The sequence below is a fragment of the Anomaloglossus baeobatrachus genome, unplaced genomic scaffold (assembly GCF_048569485.1).
Source record: "Anomaloglossus baeobatrachus isolate aAnoBae1 unplaced genomic scaffold, aAnoBae1.hap1 Scaffold_244, whole genome shotgun sequence".
Taxonomy (NCBI): Eukaryota; Metazoa; Chordata; class Amphibia; order Anura; family Aromobatidae; genus Anomaloglossus; species Anomaloglossus baeobatrachus.
The window spans coordinates 323466-346003 of record NW_027442061.1 but is presented as its reverse complement, the minus strand read 5'-3'; the positions used below and the strand labels follow the sequence as shown (position 1 = coordinate 346003).

Here is a 22538-nt window from a genome sequence, read left to right as displayed (position 1 = left end):
TGCCCTCTCCGGACTCCTCTGTCCTCAAGCCCTCTGCCCTCTCCAGACTCCTCTGTCCTCTACAGACCCCTCTGCCCTCTCCAGACCCCTCTGTCCTCTCCAGACCCCTCTGTCCCTCACCAGAGCCCTCTTCCCTCTCTGGACTCCTTTGTCCTCCCCAGACCCCTCTGCTCTCTCCAGATTCTTCTATCCTCTCGAGATCCCTCTGCCCTCACCAGAGCCCTCTCCGGACTCCTCTGTCCTCTCCAGAACCCTCTGCCCTCTCCAGACTCCTCTTCCCTTTCCAGACCCCTCTGCCCTCTCCAGGCCCCTCTGTCCTCTCCGTACTCCTCTGTCCTCTCCAGGCCCCTCTGTCCTTCACCAGAGCCCTCTGCCCTCTCCAGGCCCTTCTGCCTTCTCCAGGCCCCCCTGTTCTCTCCGGACTCCTCTGTCCTCTCCAGACACCTCTGCCCTCTCCAGGCCCCTCTGTCCTCTCCGGACTCCTCTGTCCTCTCCAGGCCCCTCTGTCCTCTCCGAACTCCTCTGTCCTCTCGAGGCCCCTCTGTCCTCTCCGAACTCCTCTGTCCTCCCCAGGCCCCTCTGTCCTCTCCGGACTCCTCTGTCCTCTCCGGGCCCCTCTGTCCTCTCAAGACCCCTCTGCCATTTCCAGGCCCCTCTGTCCTCTCTAGACCCCTCTGCCCTCTCCAGGCCCCTGTCCTCTCCAGACCCCTCTGCCCTCTCCAGACTTCTCTGCCCTCTCTAGGCCCCTCTGTCCTCTCCAGGCCCCTCTATCCTCTCCAGGCCCCTCTGTCCACTCTAAGCCCCTCTGTCCTCTCCAGGCCCCTCTGTCCTCTCCAGGCCCTTCTGTCCTCTCCAGGCCCCTCTGTCCTCTCCAGACCCCCCTGTCCTCTCCAGGCCCCTCTGTCCTCTCCAGGCCCCTCTGTCCTCTCCAGGCCCCTCTGTCCTCTCCAGGCCCCTCTGTCCTCTCCAGGCCCTTCTGTCCTCTCCAGGCCCCTCTGTCCTCTCCAGACCCCCCTGTCCTCTCCAGGCCCCTCTGTCCTCTCCAGGCCCCTCTGTCCTCTCCAGGCCCTTCTGTCCTCTCCAGGCCCCTCTGTCCTCTCCAGGCCCTTCTGTCCTCTCCAGGCCCCTCTGTCCTCTACAGGCCCTTCTGTCCTCTCCAGGCCCCTCTCTGTCCTCTCCAGACCCCCCTGTCCTCTCCAGACCCCCCTGTCCTCTCCAGGCCCCTCTGTCCTCTCCAGGCCCCTCTGTCCTCTCCGGACTCCTCTGTCCTCTCCGGGCCCCTCTGTCCTCTCAAGACCCCTCTGCCATTTCCAGGCCCCTCTGTCCTCTCCAGACCCCTCTGCCCTCTCCAGGCCCCTGTCCTCTCCAGACCCCTCTGCCCTCTCCAGACTTCTCTGCCCTCTCTAGGCCCCTCTGTCCTCTCCAGGCCCCTCTATCCTCTCCAGGCCCCTCTGTCCTCTCTAAGCCCCTCTGTCCTCTCCAGGCCCCTCTGTCCTCTCCAGGCCCTTCTGTCCTCTCCAGGCCCCTCTGTCCTCTCCAGACCCCCCTGTCCTCTCCAGGCCCCTCTGTCCTCTCCAGGCCCCTCTGTCCTCTCCAGGCCCCCCTGTCCTCTCCAGGCCCCTCTGTCCTCTCCAGGCCCCTCTGTCCTCTCCAGGCCCTTCTGTCCTCTCCAGGCCCCTCTGTCCTCTCCAGACCCCCCTGTCCTCCCCAGGCCCCTCTGTCCTCTCCAGGCCCCTCTGTCCTCTCCAGGCCCTTCTGTCCTCTCCAGGCCCCTCTGTCCTCTCCAGGCCCTTCTGTCCTCTCCAGGCCCCTCTGTCCTCTCCAGGCCCCTCTGTCCTCTCCAGGCCCTTCTGTCCTCTCCAGGCCCCTCTCTGTCCTCTCCAGACCCCCTGTCCTCTCCAGACCCCCCTGTCCTCTCCAGGCCCCTCTGTCCTCTCCAGGCCCCTCTGTCCTCTCCAGGCCCTTCTGTCCTCTCCAGGCCCCTCTCTGTCCTCTCCAGGCCCCTCTGTCCTCTCCAGGCCCCTCTCTGTCCTCTCCAGGCCCCTCTCTGTCCTCTCCAGGCCCCTCTCTGTCCTCTCCAGGCCCCTCTGTCCTCTCCAGGCCCCTCTCTGTCCTCTCCAGGCCCCTCTCTGTCCTCTCCAGGCCCCTCTGTCCTCTCCAGGCCCCTCTCTGTCCTCTCCAGGCCTCTCTCTGTCCTCTCCAGGCCCCTCTGTCCTCTCCAAGCCCCTCTGTCCTCTCCGGACTCCTCTGTCCTCTCCAGGCCCCTCTGTCCCTCACCAGAGCCCTCTGCCCTCTCCGGACTCCTCTGTCCTCTCCGGACTCCTCTGTCCTCTCCGGATTCCTCTGCCTGCCCCTCTGTCCTCTCCAAGCCCCTCTGGTCCTCACCAGAGCCCCCTATTCCACAGTGTTCCAGTCATTGAGGCTTTTCACCCCATACACGCCTCAGCAGACTCTATTGATTATTGCAGTGTGCTGGCTTAGCGGTAGCCCGCAGTAGTCTCCACAATAAATAAAGGTAACATTTACCAAAATGTGCTTGTTTTTATAATTGGGCAAATTCCCTTGTCCAATATGGCCGCGTCTGCCTCATTGGAACGCCTTTTACCACTCTCCAATGGATTAAGTATCATGACGTCACTAACTCCACCTCCTAAATCCGCATCAAGCTCCTCCTTCTCGTGTAGCTCCGCCCACCTCAGGTGCTGTCTGTGTTGCCGCTGCGGTTATTCGTCATGTGACATTTCTTCCTGTGGCTCCGCCTCTCCGCGCCTTTCTCCACCAATGAAACGAGTCGTGGGCGGTGCCTGGAGCGCCATCCTCCAGGTGCGGCCTCAGAGCGAGAGAACGGAGAACGGGAGCCGGAAGTACCGGAGGTAGAAGCACGGGGGCGGCGGAGACGGCGGGAGAGGCCGCAGCAGCTGCTACAGGGGCCCTGGCAACAGCACGGCCCGGAACAAGGGCTAATCCTCCCCCTCCGACCATAGAGACCCTCGGAGCGGCTGTCACTGGGTGCAACCGTCTATAGAGACCCCCGGAGCGGCTGTCACAGGGTGCAACCGTCTATAGAGACCCCCGGAGCGGCTGTCACAGGGTGCAACCATCAATAGAGACCCCCGGAGCGGCTGTCACAGGGTGCAACCGTCAATAGAGACCCCCGGAGCGGCTGTCACAGGGTGCAACCATCAATAGAGACCCCCGGAGCGGCTGTCACAGGGTGCAACTGTCAATAGAGACCCCCGGAGCGGCTGTCACTGGGTGCAACTGTCAATAGAGACCCCCGGAGCGGCTGTCACTGGGTGCAACTGTCAATAGAGACCCCCGGAGCGGCTGTCACAGGGTGCAACCGTCAATAGAGACCCCCGGAGCGGCTGTCACTGGGTCTGTCCACCCACAGCTGTCAATAGAGACCCCCGGAGCGGCTGTCACTGGGTGCAACTGTCAATAGAGACCCCCGAAGCGGCTGTCACTGGGTGCAACAGTCTATAGAGACCCCCGGAGTGGCTGTCACTGGGTGCAACATTCTATAGAGACCCCCGGAGCGGCTGTCACTGGGTCTGTCCACCCACAGCTGTCAATAGAGACCCCCGAAGCGGCTGTCACAGGGTCTGTTCACCCATAACTGCCAATAGAGACCCCCGGAGCGGCTGTCACAGGGTGCAGAGACCCCCGGAGCGGCTGTCACAGGGTGCAGAGACCCCCGGAGCGGCTGTCACAGGGTGCAGAGACCCCCCGGAGCTGCTGTCACAGGGTGCAACAGTCTATAGAGACCCCCGGAGTGGCTGTCACTGGGTCTGTCCACCCACAACTGTCTATACAGACCCCCGAAGTGGCTGTCACTGGGTGCAACTGTCTATAGAGACCCCCGGCTGTCACAAGAGTTAGAGATACTCATCTGTCTAGAGGCGGGGAAGACCCCTGATTGTACTGATCATCGGCAACAGTTGTGACGGAGAGTAATGACCCCCTGGAGCAGTGGGGACCGGTGACCCTTGTACTGGAGCCGCGATTGCAGGGACCGCTGACTCTCCTGGAGTGACAGGTGCAGGGACCGGCGACCCTCCCTTGGAGCGGTGGTGACCTTCTGCTGGAGCAGCGGGTGCGGGAACTGGTTACCATCCCCTGGAATGTTGCGGACCAGTAGCCCTCTCCTGGAGTGACGAGTGCGGGGACCGGTGAACCTTCCCCTGGATGTGCGGGGACCGGTGCACCTGAATGGACCATTAGCTTGTCCTCCCTTTGGGATCCTCTCAGACTTTGGAGATCCAGTCTAAGATCTCGGGGTCCCCTCCGCATCGAGGGGCTCGGCCTCGTCTGGTGTGGGACTTGTGACGGTGCGGGGTTGTCGTGGCCCTCACATTGTGCCGTTGCGTTTGCCGTGTGGGTGTCATGTGACTCACTGCAGCTTGTGATTGTAATCTGCCGGACCCCCGTTACCTGGCGGGGGGTCGGTGATGTGAGCAGCGCCCCCAGGAGTTGAGCTGCGTCATCGAGAACATTCCATGTGACCAAACCCCACCGCACTCAAAGCGAAAACATGGCGACCGACCCTCCAGCCCGGAGTCTGGATGACATCGATCTCTCTGCACTGAGGGTGAGAGCATTGGCTAATTGGGGAGGGGGTCGCATGTAAAAATGTCCTTGTGTGGCCCAAGAGCTGACAATCTACAGTGGCAGACTAGAACTAAGACTTGCACTGTGTACGAGGTAGAAGGGGGCACGGGCTGTCCCTGTACACAGGGGCTAAACTGGGCCTAGGATAGACAAAGTACAGAAGGGAAAGGGAATAACCGGGCTTAGGGCCGACATTGTGTGCGAAGAGGAAGGAATAACCGGGACTAGGGCCGACAGTGTGTGCGAGGAGGAAGCAATAACCGGGACTAGGGCCGACAGTGTGTGCGAGGAGGAAGGAATAACCGGGACTAGGGCCGACAGTGTGTGCGAGGAGGAAGGAATAACCGGGACTAGGGCCGACAGTGTGTGCGAGGAGGAAGGAATAACCGGGACTAGGGCCGACAGTGTGTGCGAGGAGGAAGGAATAACCGGGACTAGGGCCGACAGTGTGTGCGAGGAGGAAGGAATAACCGGGACTAGGGCCGACAGTGTGTGCGAGGAGGAAGGAATAACCGGGACTAGGGCCGACAGTGTGTGCGAGGAGGAAGGAATAACCGGGACTAGGGCCGACAGTGTGTGCGAGGAGGAAGGAATAACCGGGACTAGGGCCGACAGTGTGTGCGAGGAGGAAGGAATAACCGGGACTAGGGCCGACAGTGTGTGCGAGGAGGAAGGAATAACCGGGACTAGGGCCGACAGTGTGTGCGAGGAGGAAGGAATAACCGGGACTAGGGCCGACAGTGTGTGCGAGGAGGAAGGAATAACCGGGACTAGGGCCGACAGTGTGTGCGAGGAGGAAGGAATAACCGGGACTAGGGCCGACAGTGTGTGCGAGGAGGAAGGAATAACCGGGACTAGGGCCGACAGTGTGTGCGAGGAGGAAGGAATAACCGGGACTAGGGCCGACAGTGTGTGCGAGGAGGAAGGAATAACCGGGACTAGGGCCGACAGTGTGTGCGAGGAGGAAGGAATAACCGGGACTAGGGCCGACAGTGTGTGCGAGGAGGAAGGAATAACCGGGACTAGGGCCGACAGTGTGTGCGAGGAGGAAGGAATAACCGGGACTAGGGCCGACAGTGTGTGCGAGGAGGAAGGAATAACCGGGACTAGGGCCGACAGTGTGTGCGAGGAGGAAGGAATAACCGGGACTAGGGCCGACAGTGTGTGCGAGGAGGAAGGAATAACCGGGACTAGGGCCGACAGTGTGTGCGAGGAGGAAGGAATAACCGGGACTAGGGCCGACAGTGTGTGCGAGGAGGAAGGAATAACCGGGACTAGGGCCGACAGTGTGTGCGAGGAGGAAGGAATAACCGGGACTAGGGCCGACAGTGTGTGCGAGGAGGAAGGAATAACCGGGACTAGGGCCGACAGTGTGTGCGAGGAGGAAGGAATAACCGGGACTAGGGCCGACAGTGTGTGCGAGGAGGAAGGAATAACCGGGACTAGGGCCGACAGTGTGTGCGAGGAGGAAGGAATAACCGGGACTAGGGCCGACAGTGTGTGCGAGGAGGAAGGAATAACCGGGACTAGGGCCGACAGTGTGTGCGAGGAGGAAGGAATAACCGGGACTAGGGCCGACAGTGTGTGCGAGGAGGAAGGAATAACCGGGACTAGGGCCGACAGTGTGTGCGAGGAGGAAGGAATAACCGGGACTAGGGCCGACATAGTGTGCGGGAGGGAGGAATAACCAAGACACCAAGACTAGGGCCCGACACAGTGTGTGTAGGAGGGAGGAATAACCAAGACTAGGGCCGACAGTGTGTGCGAGGTGGAAGGAATAACCGGGACTAGGGCCGACAGTGTGTGCGAGGTGGAAGGAATAACCAAGACTAGGTCCGACAGTGTGTGCGAGGTGGAAGGAATAACCGGGACTAGGGCCGACACAGTGTGTGCGAGGAGGAAGGAATAACCAAGACTAGGGCCGACAGTGTGTGCGAGGAGGAAGGAATAACCGGGACTAGGGCCGACAGTGTGTGCGAGGAGGGAGGAATAACCAAAACTAGGGCCTACACAGTGTGTGTGAGGTGGAATGAATAACCAAGACTAGGGCCGACAGTGTGTGCGAGGTGGAAGGAATAACCGGGACTAGGGCCTACACAGTGTGTGCGAGGTGGAAGGAAGAACCGGGACTAGGGCCGACCCTGTGTGCGGGGAGGAAGGACCAACCGGGACTAGGGCCGACCCTGTTTGCGGGGAGGAAGAACCAACCGGGACTAGGGCCGACCCTGTGTGCGGGGAGGAAGAACCAACCGGGACTAGGGCCGACCCTGTGTGCGGGGAGGAAGAACCAACCGGGACTAGGGCCGACCCTGTGTGCGGGGAGGAAGAACCAACCGGGACTAGGGCCGACCCTGTGTGCGGGGAGGAAGAACCAACCGGGACTAGGGCCGACCCTGTGTGCGGGGAGGAAGAACCAACCGGGACTAGGGCCGACCCTGTGTGCGGGGAGGAAGAACCAACCGGGACTAGGGCCGACCCTGTGTGCGGGGAGGAAGAACCAACCGGGACTAGGGCCGACCCTGTGTGCGGGGAGGAAGAACCAACCGGGACTAGGGCCGACCCTGTGTGCGGGGAGGAAGAACCAACCGGGACTAGGGCCGACCCTGTGTGCGGGGAGGAAGAACCAACCGGGACTAGGGCCGACCCTGTGTGCGGGGAGGAAGAACCAACCGGGACTAGGGCCGACCCTGTGTGCGGGGAGGAAGAACCAACCGGGACTAGGGCCGACCCTGTGTGCGGGGAGGAAGAACCAACCGGGACTAGGGCCGACCCTGTGTGCGGGGAGGAAGAACCAACCGGGACTAGGGCCGACCCTGTGTGCGGGGAGGAAGAACCAACCGGGACTAGGGCCGACCCTGTGTGCGGGGAGGAAGAACCAACCGGGACTAGGGCCGACCCTGTGTGCGGGGAGGAAGAACCAACCGGGACTAGGGCCGACCCTGTGTGCGGGGAGGAAGAACCAACCGGGACTAGGGCCGACCCTGTGTGCGGGGAGGAAGAACCAACCGGGACTAGGGCCGACCCTGTGTGCGGGGAGGAAGAACCAACCGGGACTAGGGCCGACCCTGTGTGCGGGGAGGAAGAACCAACCGGGACTAGGGCCGACCCTGTGTGCGGGGAGGAAGAACCAACCGGGACTAGGGCCGACCCTGTGTGCGGGGAGGAAGAACCAACCGGGACTAGGGCCGACCCTGTGTGCGGGGAGGAAGAACCAACCGGGACTAGGGCCGACCCTGTGTGCGGGGAGGAAGAACCAACCGGGACTAGGGCCGACCCTGTGTGCGAGGAGGAAGGAATAACCGGGACTAGGGCCGACAGTGTGTGCGAGGAGGAAGGAATAACCGGGACTAGGGCCGACAGTGTGTGCGAGGAGGAAGGAATAACCGGGACTAGGGCCGACAGTGTGTGTGTGTGTGTGTGTGTGTGTGGAGGAAGGAATAACCGGGACTAGGGCCGACATAGTGTGCGGGAGGGAGGAATAACCAAGACACCAAGACTAGGGCCCGACACAGTGTGTGTAGGAGGGAGGAATAACCAAGACTAGGGCCGACAGTGTGTGCGAGGTGGAAGGAATAACCGGGACTAGGGCCGACAGTGTGTGCGAGGTGGAAGGAATAACCAAGACTAGAGCCGACAGTGTGTGCGAGGTGGAAGGAATAACCGGGACTAGGGCCGACACAGTGTGTGCGAGGAGGAAGGAATAACCAAGACTAGGGCCGACAGTGTGTGCGAGGAGGAAGGAATAACCGGGACTAGGGCCGACACAGTGTGTGTGTGTAGGAGGGAGGAATAACCAAGACTAGGGCCGACAGTGTGTGCGAGGAGGGAGGAATAACCAAGACTAGGGCCTACACAGTGTGTGTGAGGTGGAATGAATAACCAAGACTAGGGCCGACAGTGTGTGCGAGGTGGAAGGAATAACCGGGACTAGGGCCTACACAGTGTGTGCGAGGTGGAAGGAAGAACCGGGACTAGGGCCGACCCTGTGTGCGGGGAGGAAGAACCAACCGGGACTAGGGCCGACCCTGTGTGCGGGGAGGAAGAACCAACCGGGACTAGGGCCGACCCTGTGTGCGGGGAGGAAGAACCAACCGGGACTAGGGCCGACCCTGTGTGCGGGGAGGAAGAACCAACCGGGACTAGGGCCGACCCTGTGTGCGGGGAGGAAGAACCAACCGGGACTAGGGCCGACCCTGTGTGCGGGGAGGAAGAACCAACCGGGACTAGGGCCGACCCTGTGTGCTGGGAGGAAGAACCAACCGGGACTAGGGCCGACCCTGTGTGCGGGGAGGAAGAACCAACCGGGACTAGGGCCGACCCTGTGTGCGGGGAGGAAGAACCAACCGGGACTAGGGCCGACCCTGTGTGCGGGGAGGAAGAACCAACCGGGACTAGGGCCGACCCTGTGTGCGGGGAGGAAGAACCAACCGGGACTAGGGCCGACCCTGTGTGCGGGGAGGAAGAACCAACCGGGACTAGGGCCGACCCTGTGTGCGGGGAGGAAGAACCAACCGGGACTAGGGCCGACCCTGTGTGCGGGGAGGAAGAACCAACCGGGACTAGGGCCGACCCTGTGTGCGGGGAGGAAGAACCAACCGGGACTAGGGCCGACCCTGTGTGCGGGGAGGAAGAACCAACCGGGACTAGGGCCGACCCTGTGTGCGGGGAGGAAGAACCAACCGGGACTAGGGCCGACCCTGTGTGCGGGGAGGAAGAACCAACCGGGACTAGGGCCGACCCTGTGTGCGGGGAGGAAGAACCAACCGGGACTAGGGCCGACCCTGTGTGCGGGGAGGAAGAACCAACCGGGACTAGGGCCGACCCTGTGTGCCTGAAGGGAGGAAGAACCGGGACTAGGGCCGACATTGTGTACAGGGAGGAAGGCAAAACCATGATGGACAAAACTGTGTATTGGGGAAGATGGGGACTGACTGGATTAGGCCAGACGCTGTATATGGGGAGGGGGGGGATATCCCGGACTAGGTCAGACACTGTATATGGGGAGGGGGTGGGATAACCCGGACTAGGTCAGACACTGTATATGGGGAGGGGGTGGGATAACCCGGACTAGGTCAGACACTGTATATGGGGAGGGGGTGGGATAACCCGGACTAGGCCAGACACTGTATATGGGGAGGGGGTGGGATAACCCGGACTAGGCCAGACACTGTATATGGGGAGGGGGTGGGATAACCCGGACTAGGCCAGACACTGTATATGGGGAGGGGGTGGGATAACCAGGACTAGGTCAGACGCTGTATATGGGGAGGGGGTGGGATAACCCGGACTAGGCAGACACTGTATATGGGGAGGGGGTGGGATAACCCGGACTAGGCCAGACACTGTATATGGGGAGGGGGTGGGATAACCCGGACTAGGCCAGACACTGTATATGGGGAGGGGGTGGGATAACCCGGACTAGGCCAGACACTGTATATGGGGAGGGGGTGGGATAACCCGGACTAGGCCAGACACTGTATATGGGGAGGGGGTGGGATAACCCGGACTAGGTCAGACGCTGTATATGGGGAGGGGGTGGGATAACCCGGACTAGGCAGACGCTGTATATGGGGAGGGGGGGGGGATAACCCGGACTAGGTCAGACGCTGTATATGGGGAGGGGGGGGATATCCCGGACTAGGTCAGACGCTGTATATGGGGAGGGGGTGGGATAACCTGGACTAGGCCAGACACTGTATATGGGGAGGGGGTGGGATAACCCGGACTAGGCCAGACACTGTATATGGGGAGGGGGTGGGATAACCCGGACTAGGCCAGACACTGTATATGGGGAGGGGGTGGGATAACCCGGACTAGGCCAGACACTGTATATGACGGGATAACCCGGACTAGGTCAGACACTGTATATGGGGAGGGGGTGGGATAACCCGGACTAGGCCAGACACTGTATATGGGGAGGGGGGGGATATCCCGGACTAGGCCAGACACTGTATATGGGGAGGGGGTGGGATAACCCGGACTAGGCCAGACACTGTATATGGGGAGGGGGTGGGATAATTGGGGACTAGTTGACAGTGATTGTGGGGTTCGGGCCTGTAGACGTCTGGGTTTGTGCTGTGTATGGAGGTGGCTCTGCCCCGGCCGGTCAGGGATGGGTGGGCCGGAGCGTTGTGCCCGCAGATAGGGGGCGGCAGAGAGTGGGTAACCATTGTATCTGGTCTGCAGCTTCCACTGATACATTGTAACGACCAGGTCAGGCACAGACTGTAGCAAACCCCCAGCTGTGAGACGTAGAGGGGGGAGCACAGCACCTCCTCACCAGATTCCAACCTGATCCCCAGAATCTGATCAGCGTAGGATCAGTCTCCACGTCACGAAGGGTTAAAGCTGCAGAGGCCGAAAAACAAGCGAGAAACTCTACCCCGTCAATCTGATGAACCCCCCCCCCCTGCTATGCCCCCCGCAGAGCCCTGATCCCCTGCGCTGCCCGGCTCCCAGGCCGGGGTTATCCGGGGTGACCGAGGTTTGGCTCTGTGATGTTCCCCTTTAAGGAGTAGGCTCCGCCTCTTTTACATACACTAAGTCCGTGCCTTACAATAGCAATGTGCCAGGTTTCGTCGCGAACCTTCTAGGGTGGGAGGTCTCTTTCAATATTTATTGGTGGGTAGGGAAATGCTTTACACTGCAGCTCCACTCTATAGGGCAAAGCTGTCCTCTAGCAGTATTCAGAGCTCTGCCTCCGGCTTTATCCGTTATGCTTTACACTGCAGCTCTGCTTCATAAGGCAATGCTGTCATCTAGCAGTATTCAGAGCTCAGCCTCTGGGTTTATCCACTATGCTTTACACTGCAGCTCCACTCCATAAGGCAATGCTGTCATCTAGCAGTATTCAGAGCTCTGCCTCCTGGTTTATCCGTTATGCTTTACACTGCAGCTCTGCTTCATAAGGCAATGCTGTCATCTAGCAGTATTCAGAGCTCAGCCTCCTGGTTTATCCGCTATAATTTACACTGCAGCTCTGCTCCATAAGGCAATGCTGTCATCTAGCAGTATTCAGAGCTCAGCCTCCTGGTTTATCCGTTATGCTTTACACTGCAGCTCCACTCTATAAGGTAATGCTGTCATCTAGCAGTATTCAGAGCTCAGCCTCCGGGTTTATCCGTTATGCTTTACACTGCAGCTCTGCTTCATAAGGCAATGCTGTCATCTAGCAGTATTCAGAGCTCAGCCTCCGGGTTTATCCACTATGCTTTACACTGCAGCTCCACTCTATAAGGTAATGCTGTCATCTAGCAGTATTCAGAGCTCAGCCTCCGGGTTTATCCGTTATGCTTTACACTGCAGCTCCACTCCATAAGGCAATGCTGTCATCTACCAGTATTCAGAGCTCAGCCTCCTGGTTTATCCGCTATGCTTTACACTGCAGCTCCACTCTATAAGGTAATGCTGTCATCTAGCAGTATTCAGAGCTCAGCCTTCGGGTTTATCCGCTATGCTTTACACTGCAGCTCCACTCTATAAGGCAATGCTGTCATCTAGCAGTATTCAGAGCTCTGCCTCTGGGTTTATCCGTTATGCTTTACACTGCAGCTCTGCTTCATAAGGCAATGCTGTCATCTAGCAGAATTCAGAGCTCAGCCTCTGGGTTTATCCGCAATGCTTTACACTGCAGCTCTACTCCATAAGGCAAAGCTGTCATCTACCAGTATTCAGAGCTCAGCCTCCGGGTTTATCCGCTATGCTTTACACTACAGCTCCACTCTATAAGGTAATGCTGTCATCTAGCAGTATTCAGAGCTCTGCCTCCGGGTTTATCCGTTATGCTTTACACTGCAGCTCTGCTTCATAAGGCAATGCTGTCATCTAGCAGTATTCAGAGCTCAGCCACCGGGTTTATCCGTTATGCTTTACACTGCAGCTCCACTCTATAGGGCAAAGCTGTCATCTAGCAGTATTGAGAGCTCAGCCTCCTGGTTTATCCGCTATGCTTTACACTGCAGCTCTGCTCCATAAGGCAATGCTGTCATTTAGCAGTATTGAGAGCTCAGCCTCCTGGTTTATCCGCTATGCTTTACACTGCAGCTCTGCTCCATAAGGCAATGCTGTCATTTAGCAGTATTGAGAGCTCAGCCTCCTAGTTTATCCGCAATGCTTTACACTGCAGCTCTGCTTCATAAGGCAATGCTGTCATTTAGCAGTATTCAGAGCTCAGCCTCCGGGTTTATCCACTATGCTTTACACTGCAGCTCCACTCCATAAGGCAAAGCTGTCATCTACCAATATTCAGAGCTCTGCCTCCGGGTTTATCCACTATGCTTTACACTACAGCTCCACTCTATAAGGTAATGCTGTCATCTAGCAGTATTCAGAGCTCAGCCTTCGGGTTTATCCACTATGCTTTACACTGCAGCTCTGCTTCATAAGACAATGCTGTCATCTAGCAGTATTCAGAGCTCAGCCTTCGGGTTTATCCACTATGCTTTACACTGCAGCTCTGCTCCATAAGACAATGCTGTCATCTAGCAGTATTCAGAGCTCAGCCTCTGGGTTTATCCGCAATGCTTTACACTGCAGCTCCACTCTATAAGGTAATGCTGTCATCTAGCAGTATTCAGAGCTCTGCCTCCGGGTTTATCCGCTATGCTTTACACTGCAGCTCCACTCCATAAGGCAAAGCTGTCATCTACCAGTATTCAGAGCTCTGCCTCCGGGTTTATCCGCAATGCTTTACACTGCAGCTCTACTCCATAAGGCAAAGCTGTCATCTAGCAGTGTTCAGAGCTCAGCCTACTGGTCTGTTTTTCCGCTATGCTTTACACTGCAGCTCTGCTCCAGAATGAACTATCAGTGAGTCAAGATGGCTTTTCTGTCTTTCCCTGTGCTTTACACTGCAGCACTGCTCTGTTAGCTTCCAGTTTGAGGTAGTCAGAAATCCACCTACCACTTTGTTCTTACTCTGTGCTTTACACTGCGGGTCTGCCCCAGTCTGAGGAGACGTGGTGGATTTAGGTCTACACCAGAGATTCGGGCTCTTGCTTTCCTTGCACCATGCTTTACACTGCAGCGCTGCTCCCACTAATGCACAGCTATGATTGATGACTCCAGTAGACAAAGCAGCCGAGGAAGTCTGCAATCAGTAGTGCCTCCCTTCATAAGATACGAGAGCGGTTCCTCTTCCTCTTCCCTATGCTTTACACTGCAGCCTTGCTCTATTCTCTTGGCGGCTGCGATGTGGCCGCACTCGGGTGATTCGGACCAGAACCGCTCTGGTGCTTATAACGCCGATCCATCTGAAAAGCGAGGAGATGACACGATAATCGATGCTGCCTGTTACCACGACGACCGGAGAATGCGGTGACGCAGTGTTACAATGGTTGTCACGACGACTGTCAGAGGCAATCGGGAAAGTATCATTGATCTGGATTCTATCGGGGGGGGGGGGGATATATTATAAGGTTATTACGTGCCGTGATCTCGCCGGATGGGCTGACGATCCGATCGCGGGGGCGGCCGGGTCACACGACGCCATCCGGGGGGCGCTCTGCGGGGTCCGGCTCACACAGCTGAGGGTTTGTTGCTTTGTATCCAGTCTGCACTGACACTTTTGTAAGGCAGAGTTTTGTGCTGTGGATGCAAATGTACCAAACCCTCAGCTGTGCGGCGGATCAGGTCCCATTAACTGACAGCAAGCAGAGGTGTTGTTACTGGTGATATTGTGGCGTAATGGTTGTATACTGTGCCATCCCGCTGAGTTATTACGGGGTCCGCAGGATAGGGGCTGACGGGGGCCGCAGCTCGGATCAGTGCGGACTATTCCCAGCCTCCCCGCCGTCATTATCTCCGCATTACCCGTAATACCCCAGTGCGCGGTAATAATGGGGGTCAGTCCGTGGCCTGAATGTAGGAACGCTCCCTTAAAGGGACAGGACACCCACCTGCTGACTCCGGACTCCTGTAGAGAAATATTACGTTTTCTAGTCTTCACCATGGTAAACATCACCGCTTGCTGTCACTGAATGAAAACTTTATTTTTTAGAAGTCCACAGGTCGTAAATGCATTGTAGCCAAATGTTTCCCCGCCGCCATTATTGGGGGAGGCGAGGGCCCCGCCGCCATTATTAGGGGAGGCGAGGGCCCCGCCGCCATTATTAGGGGAGGCGAGGGCCCCGCTGCCATTAGTGGGGGAGGCGAGGGCCCCGCCGCCATTATTGGGGGAGGCGAGGGCCCCGTCGCCATTATTGGGGGAGGCGAGGGCCCCGCCGCCATTATTGGGGGAGGCGAGGGCCCCGCCGCCATTATTGGGGGAGGCGAGGGCCCCGCCGCCATTATTGGGGGAGGCGAGGGCCCCGCCGCCATTATTGGGGGAGGCGAGGGCCCCGCCGCCATTATTGGGGGAGGCGAGGGCCCCGCCGCCATTATTGGGGGAGGCGAGGGCCCCGCCGCCATTATTGGGGGAGGCGAGGGCCCCGCCGCCATTATTGGGGGAGGCGAGGGCCCCGCCGCCATTATTGGGGGAGGCGAGGGCCCCGCCGCCATTATTGGGGGAGGCGAGGGCCCCGCCGCCATTATTGGGGGAGGCGAGGGCCCCGCCGCCATTAGTGGGGGAGGCGAGGGCCCCGCCGCCATTAGTGGGGGAGGCGAGGGCCCCGCCGCCATTATTGGGGGAGGCGAGGGCCCCACCGCCATTATTGGGGGAGGCGAGGGCCCCGCCGCCATTATTGGGGGAGGCGAGGGCCCCGCCGCCATTAGTGGGGGAGGCGAGGGCCCCGCCGCCATTAGTGGGGGAGGCGCGGGTTCTTGTGATAGCTGGCATTAGTGGGGGAGGCGCGGGTTCTTGTGATCGCTGGCATTAGTGGGGGAGGCGCGGGTTCTTGTGATCGCTGGCATTAGTGGGGGAGGCGCGGGTTCTTGTGATCGCTGGCATTAGTGGGGGAGGCGCGGGTTCTTGTGATCGCTGGCATTAGTGGGGGAGGCGCGGGTTCTTGTGATCGCTGGCATTAGTGGGGGAGGCGCGGGTTCTTGTGATCGCCGGCATTAGTGGGGGAGGCGCGGGTTCTTGTGATCGCCGGCATTAGTGGGGGAGGCGCGGGTTCTTGTGATCGCTGGCATTAGTGGGGGAGGCGCGGGTTCTTGTGATCGCTGGCATTAGTGGGGGAGGCGCGGGTTCTTGTGATCGCTGGCATTAGTGGGGGAGGCGCGGGTTCTTGTGATCGCTGGCATTAGTGGGGGAGGCGCGGGTTCTTGTGATCGCTGGCATTAGTGGGGGAGGCGCGGGTTCTTGTGATCGCTGGCATTAGTGGGGGAGGCGCGGGTTCTTGTGATTGCCGGCATTAGTGGGGGAGGCGCGGGTTCTTGTGATCGCCGGCATTAGTGGGGTAGGCGCGGGTTCTTGTGATCGCTGGCATTAGTGGGGGAGGCGCGGGTTCTTGTGATAGCTGGCATTAGTGGGGGAGGCGCGGGTTCTTGTGATCGCCGGCATTAGTGGGGGAGGCGCGGGTTCTTGTGATCGCTGGCATTACTGGGGGAGGCGCGGGTTCTTGTGATCGCTGGCATTAGTGGGGGAGGCGCGGGTTCTTGTGATCGCTGGCATTAGTGGGGGAGGCGCGGGTTCTTGTGATCGCTGGCATTAGTGGGGGAGGCGCGGGTTCTTGTGATCGCTGGCATTAGTGGGGGAGGCGCGGGTTCTTGTGATCGCTGGCATTAGTGGGGGAGGCGCGGGTTCTTGTGATCGCCGGCATTAGTGGGGGAGGCGGGGGTTCTTGTGATCGCCGGCATTAGTGGGGTAGGCGCGGGTTCTTGTGATCGCTGGCATTAGTGGGGGAGGCGCGGGTTCTTGTGATCGCTGGCATTAGTGGGGGAGGCGCGGGTTCTTGTGATCGCTGGCATTACTGGGGGAGGCGCGGGTTCTTGTGATCGCTGGCATTAGTGGGGGAGGCGCGGGTTCTTGTGATTGCTGGCATTAGTGGGGGAGGCGCGGGTTCTTGTGATCGCCGGCATTACTGGGGGAGGCGCGGGTTCTTGTGATCGCCGGCATTACTGGGGGAGGCGCGGGTTCTTGTGATCGCCGGCATTAGTGGGGGAGGCGCGGGTTCTTGTGATCGCTGGCATTAGTGGGGGAGGCGCGGGTTCTTGTGATCGCTAGCATTAGTGGGGGAGGCGGGGGTTCTTGTGATCGCTGGCATTAGTGGGGGAGGCGCGGGTTCTTGTGATCGCTGGCATTAGTGGGGGAGGCGCGGGTTCTTGTGATCGCTGGCATTAGTGGGGGAGGCGCGGGTTCTTGTGATCGCTGGCATTAGTGGGGGAGGCGCGGGTTCTTGTGATCGCTGGCATTAGTGGGGGAGGCGCGGGTTCTTGTGATCGCTGGCATTAGTGGGGGAGGCGCGGGTTCTTGTGATCGCTGGCATTAGTGGGGGAGGCGCGGGTTCTTGTGATCGCTGGCATTAGTGGGGGAGGCGCGGGTTCTTGTGATCGCTGGCATTACTGGAGGAGGCGCGGGTTCTTGTGATCGCTGGCATTAGTGGGGGAGGCGCGGGTTCTTGTGATCTCTGGCATTAGTGGGGGAGGCGCGGGTTCTTGTGATCGCTGGCATTAGTGGGGGAGGCGCGGGTTCTTGTGATCGCTGGCATTAGTGGGGGAGGCGCGGGTTCTTGTGATCGCTGGCATTAGTGGGGGAGGCGCGGGTTCTTGTGATCGCTGGCATTAGTGGGGGAGGCGCGGGTTCTTGTGATCGCTGGCATTAGTGGGGGAGGCGGGGGTTCTTGTGATCGCTGGCATTAGTGGGGGAGGCGCGGGTTCTTGTGATCGCTGGCATTAGTGGGGGAGGCGCGGGTTCTTGTGATCTCTGGCATTAGTGGGGGAGGTGCGGGTTCTTGTGATCGCTGGCATTAGTGGGGGAGGCGTGGGTTCTTGTGATCGCTGGCATTAGTGGGGGAGGTGCGGGTTCTTGTGATCGCTGGCATTAGTGGGGGAGGCGCGGGTTCTTGTGATCGCTGGCATTAGTGGGGGAGGCGCGGGTTCTTGTGATCGCTGGCATTAGTGGGGGAGGCGCGGGTTCTTGTGATCGCTGGCATTAGTGGGGGAGGCGCGGGTTCTTGTGATCGCTGGCATTAGTGGGGGAGGCGCGGGTTCTTGTGATCGCCGGCATTACTGGGGGAGGCGCGGGTTCTTGTGATCGCTGGCATTAGTGGGGGAGGCGCGGGTTCTTGTGATCGCTGGCATTACTGGGGGAGGCGCGGGTTCTTGTGATCGCTGGCATTAGTGGGGGAGGCGCGGGTTCTTGTGATCGCTGGCATTAGTGGGGGAGGCGCGGGTTCTTGTGATCGCTGGCATTACTGGAGGAGGCGGGGGTTCTTGTGATCGCTGGCATTAGTGGGGGAGGCGGGGGTTCTTGTGATCGCTGGCATTAGTGGGGGAGGCGCGGGTTCTTGTGATCGCTGGCATTAGTGGGGGAGGCGCGGGTTCTTGTGATCTCTGGCATTAGTGGGGGAGGCGCGGGTTCTTGTGATCGCTGGCATTAGTGGGGGAGGCGCGGGTTCTTGTGATCTCTGGCATTAGTGGGGGAGGTGCGGGTTCTTGTGATCGCCGGCATTACTGGAGGAGGCGGGGGTTCTTGTGATCGCTGGCATTAGTGGGGGAGGCGCGGGTTCTTGTGATCGCCGGCATTAGTGGGGGAGGCGCGGGTTCTTGTGATCGCTGGCATTAGTGGGGGAGGCGCGGGTTCTTGTGATCGCTGGCATTAGTGGGGGAGGCGCGGGTTCTTGTGATCGCTGGCATTAGTGGGGGAGGCGCGGGTTCTTGTGATCGCTGGCATTACTGGGGGAGGCGCGGGTTCTTGTGATCGCCGGCATTACTGGGGGAGGCGCGGGTTCTTGTGATCGCCGGCATTACTGGGGGAGGCGCGGGTTCTTGTGATCGCTGGCATTAGTGGGGGAGGCGCGGGTTCTTGTGATCGCTGGCATTAGTGGGGGAGGCGCGGGTTCTTGTGATCGCTGGCATTAGTGGGGGAGGCGCGGGTTCTTGTGATCGCCGGCATTAGTGGGGGAGGCGGGGGTTCTTGTGATCGCTGGCATTAGTGGGGGAGGCGCGGGTTCTTGTGATCGCCGGCATTACTGGGGGAGGCGCGGGTTCTTGTGATCGCTGGCATTAGTGGGGGAGGCGCGGGTTCTTGTGATCGCTGGCATTAGTGGGGGAGGCGGGGGTTCTTGTGATCGCTGGCATTAGTGGGGGAGGCGCGGGTTCTTGTGATCGCTGGCATTAGTGGGGGAAGCGCGGGTTCTTGTGATCGCTGGCATTAGTGGGGGAGGCGCGGGTTCTTGTGATCGCTGGCATTAGTTGGGGAGGCGCGGGTTCTTGTGATCGCTGGCATTAGTGGGGGAGGCGCGGGTTCTTGTGATCGCTGGCATTAGTGGGGGAGGCGCGGGTTCTTGTGATCGCTGGCATTAGTGGGGGAGGCGCGGGTTCTTGTGATCGCTGGCATTAGTGGGGGAGGCGCGGGTTCTTGTGATCGCTGGCATTAGTGGGGGAGGCGCGGGTTCTTGTGATCGCTGGCATTAGTGGGGGAGGCGCGGGTTCTTGTGATCGCTGGCATTAGTGGGGGAGGCGCGGGTTCTTGTGATCGCTGGCATTAGTGGGGGAGGCGCGGGTTCTTGTGATCGCTGGCATTAGTGGGGGAGGCGCGGGTTCTTGTGATCGCTGGCATTAGTGGGGGAGGCGCGGGTTCTTGTGATCGCTGGCATTACTGGAGGAGGCGGGGGTTCTTGTGATCGCTGGCATTAGTGGGGGAGGCGGGGGTTCTTGTGATCGCTGGCATTAGTGGGGGAGGCGCGGGTTCTTGTGATCGCTGGTATTAGTGGGGGAGGCGCGGGTTCTTGTGATCTCTGGCATTAGTGGGGGAGGCGCGGGTTCTTGTGATCGCTGGCATTAGTGGGGGAGGCGCGGGTTCTTGTGATCGCTGGCATTAGTGGGGGAGGCGTGGGTTCTTGTGATCGCTGGCATTAGTGGGGGAGGCGCGGGTTCTTGTGATCGCTGGCATTAGTGGGGGAGGTGCGGGTTCTTGTGATCGCTGGCATTAGTGGGGGAGGCGCGGGTTCTTGTGATCGCTGGCATTAGTGGGGGAGGCGCGGGTTCTTGTGATCGCTGGCATTAGTGGGGGAGGCGCGGGTTCTTGTGATCGCTGGCATTAGTGGGGGAGGCGCGGGTTCTTGTGATCGCTGGCATTAGTGGGGGAGGCGCGGGTTCTTGTGATCGCTGGCATTAGTGGGGGAGGCGCGGGTTCTTGTGATCGCTGGCATTACTGGAGGAGGCGGGGGTTCTTGTGATCGCTGGCATTAGTGGGGGAGGCGGGGGTTCTTGTGATCGCTGGCATTAGTGGGGGAGGCGCGGGTTCTTGTGATCGCTGGCATTAGTGGGGGAGGCGCGGGTTCTTGTGATCTCTGGCATTAGTGGGGGAGGTGCGGGTTCTTGTGATCGCTGGCATTAGTGGGGGAGGCGCGGGTTCTTGTGATCGCTGGCATTAGTGGGGGAGGCGCGGGTTCTTGTGATCGCTGGCATTAGTGGGGGAGGCGCGGGTTCTTGTGATCGCTGACATTAGTGGGGGAGGCGCGGGTTCTTGTGATCGCTGGCATTACTGGAGGAGGCGGGGGTTCTTGTGATCGCTGGCATTACTGGGGGAGGCGGGGGTTCTTGTGATCGCTGGCATTACTGGGGGAGGCGGGGGTTCTTGTGATCGCTGGCATTAGTGGGGGAGGCGCGGGTTCTTGTGATCGCTGGCATTACTGGGGGAGGCGCGGGTTCTTGTGATCGCCGGCATTAGTGGGGGAGGCGGGGGTTCTTGTGATCGCCGGCATTAGTGGGGGAGGCGCGGGTTCTTGTGATCGCTGGCATTAGTGGGGGAGGCGCGGGTTCTTGTGATCGCTGGCATTAGTGGGGGAGGCGCGGGTTCTTGTGATCGCTGGCATTAGTGGGGGAGGCGCGGGTTCTTGTGATCGCTGGCATTAGTGGGGGAGGCGCGGGTTCTTGTGATCGCTGGCATTAGTGGGGGAGGCGCGGGTTCTTGTGATCGCCGGCATTAGTGGGGGAGGCGCGGGTTCTTGTGATCGCTGGCATTACTGGGGGAGGCGCGGGTTCTTGTGATCGCTGGCATTACTGGGGGAGGCGCGGGTTCTTGTGATCGCTGGCATTAGTGGGGGAGGCGCGGGTTCTTGTGATCGCTGGCATTAGTGGGGGAGGCGCGGGTTCTTGTGGGGTAGGCGCGGGTTCTTGTGGGGTAGGCGCGGGTTCTTGTGATCGCTGGCATTAGTGGGGGAGGCGCGGGTTCTTGTGATCGCTGGCATTAGTGGGGGAGGCGCGGGTTCTTGTGATAGCTGGCATTAGTGGGGGAGGCGCGGGTTCTTGTGATCGCTGGCATTAGTGGGGGAGGCGGGGGTTCTTGTGATCGCTGGCATTAGTGGGGGAGGCGCGGGTTCTTGTGATCGCTGGCATTAGTGGGGGAGGCGCGGGTTCTTGTGATCGCTGGCATTAGTGGGGGAGGCGCGGGTTCTTGTGATCGCTGGCATTACTGGGGGAGGCGCGGGTTCTTGTGATAGCTGGCATTAGTGGGGGAGGCGCGGGTTCTTGTGATAGCTGGCATTGCTGGGGGAGGCGCGGGTTCTTGTGATCGCCGGCATTACTGGGGGAGGCGCGGGTTCTTGTGATCGCTGGCATTAGTGGGGGAGGCGGGGGTTCTTGTGATCGCTGGCATTAGTGGGGGAGGCGGGGGTTCTTGTGATCGCTGGCATTAGTGGGGGAGGCGGGGGTTCTTGTGATCGCTGGCATTAGTGGGGGAGGCGCGGGTTCTTGTGATCGCTGGCATTACTGGGGGAGGCGTGGGTTCTTGTGATCGCTGGCATTAGTGGGGGAGGCGCGGGTTCTTGTGATCGCCGGCATTAGTGGGGGAGGCGCGGGTTCTTGTGATCGCTGGCATTAGTGGGGGAGGCGGGGGTTCTTGTGATTGCTGGCATTACTGGGGGAGGCGCGGGTTCTTGTGATCGCTGGCATTAGTGGGGGAGGTGCGGGTTCTTGTGATCGCTGGCATTACTGGGGGAGGCGCGGGTTCTTGTGATCGCTGGCATTAGTGGGGGAGGCGCGGGTTCTTGTGATCGCCGGCATTAGTGGGGGAGGCGCGGGTTCTTGTGATCGCTGGCATTAGTTGGGGAGGCGCGGGTTCTTGTGATCGCTGGCATTAGTGGGGGAGGCGCGGGTTCTTGTGATCGCTGGCATTACTGGGGGAGGCGCGGGTTCTTGTGATCGCTGGCATTACTGGGGGAGGCGCGGGTTCTTGTGATTGCTGGCATTAGTGGGGGAGGCGCGGGTTCTTGTGATCGCTGGCATTACTGGGGGAGGCGCGGGTTCTTGTGATAGCTGGCATTAGTGGGGGAGGCGCGGGTTCTTGTGATCGCTGGCATTAGTGGGGTAGGCGCGGGTTCTTGTGATCTCTGGCATTAGTGGGGGAGGCGCGGGTTCTTGTGATCGCTGGCATTAGTGGGGGAGGCGCGGGTTCTTGTGATCGCTGGCATTAGTGGGGGAGGCGCGGGTTCTTGTGATCGCTGGCATTAGTGGGGGAGGCGCGGGTTCTTGTGATCGCTGGCATTAGTGGGGGAGGCGCGGGTTCTTGTGATCGCTGGCATTAGTGGGGGAGGCGCGGGTTCTTGTGATCGCTGGCATTAGTGGGGGAGGCGCGGGTTCTTGTGATCGCTGGCATTAGTGGGGGAGGCGCGGGTTCTTGTGATCTCTGGCATTAGTGGGGGAGCCGCGGGTTCTTGTGATCGCCGGCATTAGTGGGGGAGCCGCGGGTTCTTGTGATCGCCGGCATTAGTGGGGGAGGCGCGGGTTCTTGTGATCGCTGGCATTACTGGGGGAGGCGCGGGTTCTTGTGATCGCTGGCATTACTGGGGGAGGCGCGGGTTCTTGTGATCGCCGGCATTACTGGG

At 60.0% G+C, this 22538-nt stretch overlaps 1 protein-coding gene across 6 annotated transcripts in view; it reads left to right on the top strand.

Moving 5' to 3' along the window:
- Nucleotides 1–2787: 2787 nt before the first annotated feature.
- MINK1 (misshapen like kinase 1) overlaps nucleotides 2788–22538 on the top strand; it is a 155423-nt gene continuing 135672 nt past the window's right edge. For 4 of the 6 annotated variants that reach the window (XM_075332159.1, XM_075332158.1, XM_075332156.1 and 1 more), the window contains exon 1: nucleotides 2788–4591. In XM_075332159.1, coding sequence (XP_075188274.1) covers nucleotides 4535–4591 — 57 coding nt within the window. In that variant the 5' untranslated portion in view covers nucleotides 2788–4534. The remainder of the gene's footprint in view (nucleotides 4592–22538) is intronic. The other 2 variants (XM_075332160.1, XM_075332161.1) reach the window with 1 other exon arrangement.